The sequence below is a fragment of the Phragmites australis genome, chromosome 3 (genome assembly GCF_958298935.1).
Source record: "Phragmites australis chromosome 3, lpPhrAust1.1, whole genome shotgun sequence".
Lineage (NCBI taxonomy): Eukaryota > Viridiplantae > Streptophyta > Magnoliopsida > Poales > Poaceae > Phragmites > Phragmites australis.
In genome coordinates, this window is record NC_084923.1 from 3,119,455 (window position 1) to 3,130,195 (window position 10,741).

Genomic DNA, 10,741 nt, shown 5'->3' on the forward strand with positions numbered 1-10,741 from the left:
ACACGTTAGTTGGAGTATGATGGGATAGAGAATGAAAGATGTTCTTTATATTTGGGGATATGAAGACTGGTTTAGGAGGTACCAGCTTTTTATGACTAAATTCCCTACATTTAATCATAGAGGAGTTACCGGAGATGTTCTAAGTTAGGCTTTTCAAGCGCAGAAATGACAGACAAGAATGCAAGATGGGCTGTGGCATGCAAAGCTTTTCCCGCAGGAGGCTCCAGCCCACTCCTCAACGCGGATGATGATGGTTCTAGGTCTGGAGTCTGGACTGGTCTCTTCCCAATTTTTTTTCTCCTACAACTACTAGAAGCTTCCTGCGGAGGTGCGCACAGGTCACAGAGAGTGTTTGCTTCTTGTGTAAGACAAGTACTAACGGTACTTGGAACAAATGGAAACAAAATGAGGACACTAGTTTTCACACGGAAAAAAAATGGAAGGATCCAGCTTGAAATGCTTCCATTTTGCTGGAGTCGAATAACGGGCAAATCGACTATACCAATTTTTTAGTCTTCCAATCCGCCATTTCGAAATTCAAATCTCCTCCGCTCGACTATACCTTCTCTCGCCGCCTCCCAATTCAAACGCAAATCAAGCGCATGCCGCCGATCATTCCGGTGGCGATCCACAACGACTACTTGCCCTATCCGTCCCGCTCCATCTCGCCCGTCCATCTCCGCACTAACGGTTGCGTTCCTCCGCTTCCTTTTTAAATACGCTCCCCACCCCTGCACCTACTGTCTCCACTCTTCTCCCCACTCTGCTCCTCACCAACCGCATCCGCTCCGAGGTTTGCGCGTCGTCTCCCCTCCTAGGTCCTGTGATTTCCTCGAAATGCTCCTCTTCGAGTCGTAGATTTGCTGATTGCTGCGCGATTTGGTCGGTTGTTCTAGGGTTTTCGTTGAAGTTTTTGGGATGTTTCTTGTAGAGAAGTTGATCAGGAAGTGGTGGTGGACATGGGCCAGATCCAGTACTCTGAGAAGTACTTCGACGACACCTGTGAGTACAGGTAGATGCAAAACCCTACCCCCATCGCTTGAGTGTGCCGTGGTTGGCAAAACCCTAACTTGATCCCCTTTGGTCGGCGCAGGCACGTCGTCCTCCCGCCCGAGGTCGCCAAGCTCCTCCCTAAGAATCGCCTTCTCTCCGAGGTAAACGTCAAGAATTTCACCTGCATTCGTGTGAATCGCCAAGCTGATGGAGGGGTTTTGTGGGGATTTTTGCAGAACGAGTGGCGCGCGATCGGCGTGCAGCAGAGTCGCGGGTGGGTGCACTACGCCATCCACCGGCCGGAGCCGCACATCATGCTGTTCCGCCGCCCGCTCAACTACCAGCAGCAGCAGGAGGCGGCTGCCGCGGCCGCGGCGCAGATGCTGCCCAAGTGACGCTCCGGCGACGAATAGGGGTTTGGAGCGTGGAAACCCTTTGCCCTTTTCATCTCCAAAAGGGTGTTTGCGATACTGTTGATCGATTAATCTGGTTGTTGGTTGGGATCTAGTGGTCGATCTTGGTGGTGTGTCCGCCTTGTGTTCGTGGAAATGCCTGGGAAGGAACCGGGGCATGTGCTAGTCTGTGTTATCATGGGTACTCTTAATTACACCAAGTGTTATGGTTGATACTGCTGTTAATCTGTCATGTGATGATGTGGCTTCGGTTGATACTGCTGTCGATCTGTTATGTGATGATCTAGTTGTGCTTGTGCTTGCTTGTCTGGTTCTTTTAGGGTGTGTTTGGTTGCCCGCACGAGGTTTCGTAGAGCTGTATCGTATATCTTGGATGAAGAAAAGTAGTCTGAGGGGATCCGTATTCTGAAAAAGAAGTATGTTTGGTTGGTTGGATGAGTGGATGCAGATTGAATTTGAATTTGTGTTTGGTAGACTAAATCTGAGGCTATATGAGGGAGCTCGCTGTCGCTGACGAGTGGGTCCAAGCCGTCGACTGCTGCATCTGGCCGGCCTGCATGCGACCTACGGTCATTTCCAGCGCATGCGCGGATGCAGCGGCCGGCCGTATGGCTGCATGAGCGGGTGCAGCCTCGCACAGCTCGTCACGCCATCCAAACGCGCAGCTCGCGGAGCGTATACGCCGATGCCTGCATCCGCTGGTGCGGTGCATCCGCCGGTGCGTCAAACAAAACACGCCCTTACATGTTAGCAGCTTAGCGATCATGTGTTGGTTCATTATGCTGGATTCTCATTCGCAAAAGTGCAAATGTGAGCTGAAGAGGCATGTTTGGAACGGGTTAACATTGAAGTTCTAGGTAATGTGATGTTCATGCTATGGTAGAAACATCCAGCAAGTGAAATGGACCCTGGAACCTGTGGGCAGTGATAGTGGGGATGTGATGAGGCATAACATTTTGTGTATCTCAATTGCTGATGATATGCGAGTTTTTGTTTAGTGCATAACACGGGAACTGCAAGGTGAATCTTGTTTATTTTTCTGAGGCACCGTGTGATATGTATGGAATGGAATCTATAACATATACTAAAGGACCTAGAATCGGTGTATTCTTAGGGCCCCTAGGTTACTGTAGCTATTGTTAATCACCGTTGGATTGCGATCAAATGGTAATCATGGAAGGAATCATGAACCTTCGTGAGCCTCTCCTCCCGATTAGATCCATGTGCCTCACCGTTGTCGTTGCCTCCTTTTCGCAAGCTGCTGCTCCTTCCTAGCCATCGTCCCCTAGTCTTCCTCCTTCTGTTGATTTGTGTTGCGCCTGTTCCTCATCGTCCCTGTCGGTTCCTCCGCCGCGGGCCAAAGCCGCCGGAGCCAGAGCCATCCGTGACCTTGCCTCTCCTCGAGTCCATGCTTAAAAATAAATCGTAAAGCCTCATTCTTGAATTACCCCTTTATGCATCTATCAACATCTTAAAGTAGTATATGGCTTGTTGAGTACCTTCTGTACTTACTCTTATTGTTATTCAGATGAGAAAGTTGATGTCGACTTCGCCGGAGGTGAAGGTGGGGATGAAGAGTAGTCTTAAAATTCACGTTCGTACCCTAAGCCGCTTATGGCATGTGCTTTTGCTTTTTGCTGTGTTTTGTTAGCCTCTTGCCCAAGTTTATAATATATAGTATGAGTTATAACCATTTGTACTTTGAATCTTAGTAATTATGTATGAAATTTGTCTGTGATACTACAACTGTTGTACTGTACGTATCAACTACTTGATCCAGAGACTGATATAGGTGTAGCAGGAGATCCCGAGATAGGGGTTTTACATTGACCGAAGGGTCGCTTTCAAGCTCAAGTGTTCGAGTAGCCCACCTAGTCCAGATGTTTGCCCTATGCATCGAGCGAGCTCCCAGGAGGAGCTATCACCGCGGGGGGGGGGGGGCTCTACCCTATTCGGTGTCCTGTTTCACTCCAGCGGATTCGGAGGGGGGAGTTTGTGCACTCGTGTGGATGGATAAAGCCGTACGGTTCCTCTCCTTCAGATCTAATATCATGGGGGGTCTCTCAGCTCTTCCTCCTCTCTGCTATCCACTCCCTCTCTCCACCGGTTATCTCTGAATGTTGTGTCGTGTCTGCTCTGATAAGGCTACTCCCGGCGTGTTGCTCTTCAACCGGTCGAGTGCCCCGTTGGCTTGCCCTTTGTCGATCTGTGTGGCTCGGGCATGGTGCTCTTATGCGCTTGGTGCGCAGTGGAGCTGGGTCGCCGGGCTACACACGGTTGTGTTGCTCGGACGTGGCAGTGAAGGTGATGTGGTGGTCTACGATGTGACTTCATGCAGGTGTTTCTACAGGTGGAGATTGCGCGTGTGATCTCTGGGTGTATGATCTTTGTGTTGTGCGTGTTGCTTCTTTGTGTTGGAGCTACCACGCGAGCATGCTTTGTCCGTGGTGATCACACTCCAGTGTTGATCATCTTGAATTGGTGTTCGGCTTCTCCTCTGTGGCCCGGAGCTGGACTCTTGTTGTTGCAGTGTTTTTTTACTCCTCGGGTGCTGTCTGCAGCGTGCACTGTAGATGACATAACGATATTGTATCTTTGAGAACATTCTCCACATCGACCTCGGCATAGAGGAAGAATCTCTGTTTTCTAAAATAAAGCTTTTTTGTGCTTATCATCATCTTTTTCTCTAGACAGTAAGCCCATTCCATTCTTATATCTTGTTTATTGTCTATATCCTTGAATAGGCCCGCTCCTGATGGAGAACCGAGGGTGGAAAATAGGAGAGAAATATGGGATTTGTTGAGCGTTTGTGCGAAACTCGGAGACCTGAACGTCAGATGATGGATTTTAGGGAAGTTCTGAGCCTCTGTGATTTGCATGATCTAGGTTTTAGTGCTCTGCCATGGAAATACAACAACAACCATGGTGTTGCTGACACGCTTTGGTTAAACTTATTCCCAAATGCATCGGTGGAACACTTAACTACTTCCCAGTTAGATCATAAGCCACTCCTGGTGCGTCTCAAGGAAGAAAATGGGGAACCCAAGCGTGCCCGCATATTTTGATACGAGATTATGTGGGAGCGTTGGGAGCTGAGGCTCGAGCTTGCGATGGATACAGGATCCAGTGTTGCTGGAGTCTCAGCAATATGTAAGAGTATCTCCAACTGACTACTCATATTTGACTCCCTATTCCTCTTATTTAGAGGCTTCTCATCCAGATTTCATCCCCTATTTCTCAACGCGTTCCAACCGACCCCTCATATTTGACCCCCTATATTCGAATCACCTCTATTTTATTAATATCTGGTAACTCTCTCTCCTCTCTCTCCCCTCTCTCCTCTCTCTCTCCCCTCTCTCCCAAATAAGGGGTTGGATGAGGAGCCCCTAGATGTAGGGGGTGAGGGAGGAGATTTGAGGGCTCCTCAAATAAAGGGGGCCGGTTGGAGACCGATTTTCATCGTTTTTTCCTCAAATATAGAATAGGAGGTGAGAAGAGGGCTTGGTTGGAGATGCTCTAACAAGCTAGCTAACCGGTCAGACGTTAGCTTTGTCGTCTAGGAGGCAAAGGAACTGCTATGGTGATGCATTTTCCTAGAAGGAATGTTCATACCGCAATCTAGTTGAGGCAAGTTCCGTCGTGCATTGCCCAGCTTGTAGAACTTGAAATTCGCTTCTAGCTACTCCTTCCGTTTTAAAATAGATAACATTTAAAAATTAAATATAAGGATTAATATGCACGATGAAATGGTCATCTTATTATCTTTAATACTATTTATTATGTGAAAAATAAGATTTGTATTAGAAAAGAAGTTATTTAATGTTAAGCATAAGATTGAAAAAACTAAGCTAAAGTCTTTGTCTTCACTACTTAAAAACACGTAGTGATTTCTATTTCATTCGCATGTGTTTCGCTTCCGGTATTTTTGGCATCTACATTTCGCTCCGCTCCCCTGTGTGGGCCCATGTCCCACGCCTGCACTCCCATAAGCTACCGCGTGCTCTTCCGTGGACCCGTCTGCCGCGTACACTTTCGTATGGACACATCTACCACACGCGCTACCGCATAAGCCTACTTCCCACGTGTGACCACACGTCTGCGTTACGTGCAAAACATGTGCTCGTAACTTGTTACATTAAAATAGTAGAATATAATATATTTTAAATATTATAAAAGAGACTAAAACATCTTGTATTTTTAAAATAAAAGACTAAGAAATAAAGCTCCCGTTTACCCAAAAACTAGCCCAATTCGAGTCCAATTCGAATTGTTCTGGAACGTTTCAGATTCGAGTCTCCCAGTCCCCGCGGCGCCGAAGTGTTCCCAGCAAACAATGGGCGGATGGATTCACAATTCACAGCGGGTCGGTTCGTGTCGTCCTCACTGGTCATGTCTTCGTCTCGGCACGTTCGTTCCGGTTGGCGGGCGGGCGGGCTGGCTGGCTGGCTGAAGCTCCACCACACGAACGCCGCAAAACGCCATGCGTGCTCTCGCACACTTGTCCTCCATCCCTGCCTTCCTCCCTCTGCCGTCACGCAACCTCACACCCCCTCTTGCCCAGTGTGTACAGTGTGCCCTTTCTAGTCCGTAGCAGTAGCTGTTTGCGCTTGTTCACCCCACAGCTTGAGAAGATTATAAAATTCTTCGTCTGGTCGCTGGTTTTTTGCGCCGAAAACAGGTCAGCTTCCGCTCTTCCCTCGGCGGCTTGGCGTGCCAGAACTCCCTTCTCGCCGAGTCTAGAACCACTGCAGGTGTGTTTGTTTGGTGAATATTCTCGAGGACGAGAGATGATCCTTCTATTTTTAGATGTGTTTGATTGAACCATAAATTAGATAGGGTGAGTTAGTACAGAATATTTCTCTCATATATTAGATAAAGTGAGTCAGATATTTTAGTCAGATGAGATCATTCATTTGTCTAATCTAATTCAATAGTAAAATAATTAGTGATAATTAGTATATTGTATTACTAATTAATATTTATTATTATGAGATTACGGTTGATAAGTACTAGTGTATTAATTAGTGTAGCAAAAACATGCTAATTATCGCTAATTGGTAAAATGATTATTGATACTTAGTATCTTTTATTATTAATTTGTAATTACTACAACAAAATTTGCATTAATAAGTGTTAGCACATGCTGATTAATATATAATTAACTATTAAAATATATAATTAATAGATTAAAAAAATAATTCATTCCGTACAACACTTGTCTCACCAACTTAATAAAAAATTAACTGATCTAGCCCATCCAACTAAACATGCAACTTAGATGAGGCATATTCCATCTAACTTACCGTTCAAACCAAACACACCGTGCACTTCTCCAATCGGATCACTCGTTTTTTTCTACCGATAACCCCTAGTGATGTCCCATTTACCATCCTGACTCAGAACAACCTACATACCATCCTTAACATTAATTGACACTTACCGTAAAAATGACAACTGACGGATTATCCCCTCCAACTAGTCACTGCGACCGCGAAGCATAAAACCGGCGCGGCGAAGATCTCCAACGCAAAGCCAAGCCTCTCTCCTCTTCACTTGACCCGAGCCGAAGAAAATGCGCGCAACAATCCCAACCTCCTCGCTCCTCGTGACGCCGAGTCTGCCGCACCAGCGCCCGCGGCTGCTCTCCCTCCCGTCCTCCCCCCGCCTCGGTCGCGCAGGTCTTCGTCGCACCCGCCCGCGCGTGGCAGCGCCGCCGTCCATCCCCGGGGAGGCGGAGCCGAGCACGTCCGCTCCCGAGTCCGGCGAGAAGTTCTCGTGGAGGGATCACTGGTACCCCGTCTCCCTCGTCGAGGACCTCGACCCCAGCCGCCCCACCCCGTTCCAACTCCTCAACCGCGACCTCGTCATCTGGAAGGACCCCAAGTCCGGCGAGTGGGTCGCCCTCGACGACCGCTGCCCCCACCGCCTCGCGCCTCTCTCGGTATAACAACCTCACGCTCCTCGCCTCATCTGTGTCCTATCCGGTCTCGTCCTCGTTTCGGCTAATTTTGATCTGAAACCATGTAGGAGGGGAGGATTGATGAGACGGGGTGCTTGCAGTGCTCCTACCACGGCTGGTCATTCGATGGCTCCGGTGCCTGCACGAAGATCCCGCAGGCCGCGCCCGAGGGGCCCGAGGCCCGGGCGGTGCTGTCGCCGAAGGCGTGCGCGACCAAGTTCCCCACCCTCGTCTCGCAGGGGCTGCTCTTCGTGTGGCCCGACGAGAATGGGTGGGAGAAGGCCGTCGCGGCCAAGCCTCCAATGTGCGTAGAGTTTGTCGTTGGACGTGCGGTTATTGACTGAATTCCATTGCAGCTGCCGGTGACACAACTTGATCTTGTTTGGTTTCAGGTTACCGAAAGAGTTTGATGACCCAGCATTCTCCACGGTGACGATCCAGAGGGATCTGTTCTATGGGTATGATACGTTGATGGAGAACGTCTCTGATCCCTCGCATATAGAATTTGCTCACCACAAGGTACGTAGTGTAGCACTGATATTTGAGAATGCTTAGTTGTTATGACACTAGAACGTAATGCTAGTCGTGATAAATTTTAGGAAAGAACTTTTGTTGTAATCAGTTTCTTATTTAGCTTGCCAGTCATGGAACCTTTTTTTTCAAATCTGCCACCTCAATTTTGTTTTAGTATATTCGCTGTATTGCTTAGAAATGGCTTCTGTGGGAAAAAGTGCAGAATTGTCTGGACCTCTTAATTTTTTTGATTGCTAGTGTTCATTCTCTTTACTTATGCTACTGGCCTATGGTGAAAGTAACTACAATTTCTATCTGTCATGAATTCTTGGTATACTGACAAGTAATATGCTTTTTTTTGTCTGGAGATACATAGTTTCAGCAAATCTACTCATGCTTCAGAATTATACTTCTCTTGCAGGTCACTGGACGAAGAGATAGAGCCAGGTCCTTACCATTCAAGATGGAATCAAGTGGTGCATGGGGTTATTCAGGGGCAAATTCTGGTAATCCTCGCATCACTGCAACTTTTGTGGCCCCTTGCTACGCAATGAACAAGTAAGTTTCAGCAAAATATCCTGACCATCTTTTCCCACCTTTTATGTATCACTTGCCTTTTGTTGTTATGGAGCGACTCTTATCTGTTTCTCATTCAAGAATTCACTCAATTTATGATGCCAACCTTTTGGTAATCGGTTTGTGCAGAATCGAGATAGACACAAAGTTACCTATTTTTGGAGACCAGAAATGGGTCATATGGATTTGCTCTTTCAACATTCCAATGGCCCCAGGGAAGACTCGTTCTATTGTCTGTAGCGCTCGAAACTTTTTCCAGTTTACCATGCCAGGAAAAGCATGGTGGCAGGTATATGATTGTCTTGTATTTCCTTTCTTTCATTACCTTTATTTTCTCGATTGTGTTGTCCAAAATTTGTTTTGCCTCATATTCTTCCTTTTCAACTGTTAAACAAACATGTTGTTATTGTATTTTTGTGGGGAAACAGCAGGAAAGTCCCTATTGTACAGAGATATTATGGATGCAGTTCTGTTTTCATCACATTTGAGACTATAAGTATACCATGAAATCCTGATACCTTCTCATTCTCTTTGCCTCTCTGTATCTTTGATGCAGATTGTCCCTCGATGGTATGAACATTGGACTTCAAATCTGGTCTATGATGGTGATATGATTGTTCTTCAAGGCCAGGAGAAGATTTTCCTGGCTGCATCCAAGGAGTCTTCTGTGGATGTCAATCAGCAGTACACAAAGATCACATTCACACCCACACAGGCTGACCGTTTTGTTTTAGCATTCCGGACTTGGCTAAGGAAATTTGGCAATAGCCAACCTGAGTGGTTTGGAAATCCTAGCCAAGAAACATTGCCTTCCACTGTGCTTTCAAAGCGTGAGGTACAAGTTCTCTGGGTTACTAATAAATCTGAATGCAGTCTTTTTGGGGTGTGACTTCATATGTTTGTATATGATATTCATTTTGGTTATCATGGATTTGTTTTGTTTACATCCTTATTCATTTTAATAATTATGCACTGATAGTAGTTTGCCGTGGATCATTTCCCTCTATCCTTTGTACTTGTATGTGGGTTTTTCTGGACAGAATGTCCAGTATCATTTCTATTTGTCTTTGTTGTTGGCATATTTCAGTTTTACCGTTATCTTGACAGCAACCAGTTTTAAACTTATAATCTCAGAAAACTCCAAATTCAGTAATACACTTGAAATCTGTATGGAGAGATGATAGCATTGAACTACTCTTACCGCCAGACATTTGATAATAGCTGCTTAAGTCATGCTTAATCATAATAGTTCCATTTACTAGAATAGCAAGGTTTACCTTTTTTTTTCTTTAATACTCTCACTGGATCTGAAAACAGTGTAATATAATCCACCTGATGTAGACATAACGGAAATTCCTTCACGTTTGCTGTTTCTGCATTGCATAATTCTTGTATTCTTATACTTGACTTTTGTGTTATGTAGATGCTAGACAGATATGAGCAGCACACACTGAAGTGCTCATCTTGCAAAGGAGCATATAACGCATTCCAGACTCTGCAGAAGGTCTTCATGGGAGCGACAGTGGTTTGCTGTGCTACCGCTGGAATTCCTGCAGATGTTCAGCTCAGAATATTGATCGGTGTGGCTGCTTTGGTCAGTGCCGGTCTGGCGTACTCATTCCATGAGCTCCAGAAGAATTTTGTATTTGTAGATTACGTGCATGCTGACATTGATTGAATTTTGGTGACGATCTGGTCTAGCGGCATCACATGATCATGCATGTAACCTAGCTAGGAAACATAACTTTTCACCGGATATAGCCCAATGTGTGTATAGTAGGCAGGCTGCAGGCTGGTATTATCGTATTAGCAGGCGATGTAAAGTGGAAATGTATTTTTTTGCCCCATATCCATTGGATTGAAAATCCTTTTATCTGTCTTGTCGGATTTGCAACTTTGTTTTCCAGTTCGTGTAGCATGGAAAATGCGTCAATAACGTTCGGTTGTAAACGTGACTTTTTTTTTGCATAATTTTAAGCATATTATGCCCAATCCGTAGGACCTTTTCTCTGTTTGTTCAGTGCTTCCTTTACAACTTTCCATCGAAATTAAGTTCATACTTCATTACGATCAAGTGAAACTCATCTGATATACCTGAAAACTGCTACGCAACGAGATACCCGTAGCTCTCAAATTATGCAATTCTACTCTGAAATGAAAAAAAAGTTCTTAAGTAGCTGGGGCGATCAGTCGGCTTCCTGGTATCTTGGCGAGGGCATCTACAATGCAAGGACATTTAAATAAATGTTTAAGAAGAGAGAATAATGAAGCATCGGTATAAGAATCT

The 10,741-nt window shown here is 45.8% G+C and overlaps 2 protein-coding genes across 5 annotated transcripts; both read left to right on the forward strand.

Moving 5' to 3' along the window:
* The first annotated feature begins 535 nt into the window (after positions 1-535).
* LOC133910884 (cyclin-dependent kinases regulatory subunit 1-like) lies at positions 536-1,701 on the forward strand. 4 transcript variants are annotated; one of them, XM_062353123.1, is made up of 4 exons: positions 536-818; positions 932-1,012; positions 1,094-1,154; positions 1,230-1,701. In XM_062353123.1, the coding sequence occupies exons 2-4, from the start codon at positions 960-962 to the stop codon at positions 1,386-1,388; spliced, it is 273 nt and encodes a 90-aa protein (XP_062209107.1). In that variant the 5' UTR covers positions 536-818; positions 932-959; the 3' UTR covers positions 1,389-1,701. The 4 variants fall into 4 exon arrangements, with proteins under 4 accessions (XP_062209107.1, XP_062209103.1, XP_062209106.1 ...); XM_062353119.1 differs by having other exon boundaries at positions 675-793; XM_062353122.1 differs by having other exon boundaries at positions 732-793; positions 937-1,012.
* A 5,211-nt stretch (positions 1,702-6,912) lies between these two features.
* LOC133911585 (pheophorbide a oxygenase, chloroplastic) lies at positions 6,913-10,334 on the forward strand. Its single transcript, XM_062353880.1, has 7 exons — positions 6,913-7,347; positions 7,434-7,669; positions 7,758-7,884; positions 8,300-8,436; positions 8,584-8,743; positions 9,011-9,289; positions 9,878-10,334. The coding sequence occupies exons 1-7, from the start codon at positions 6,979-6,981 to the stop codon at positions 10,130-10,132; spliced, it is 1,563 nt and encodes a 520-aa protein (XP_062209864.1). The 5' UTR covers positions 6,913-6,978; the 3' UTR covers positions 10,133-10,334.
* Positions 10,335-10,741: the final 407 nt, after the last annotated feature.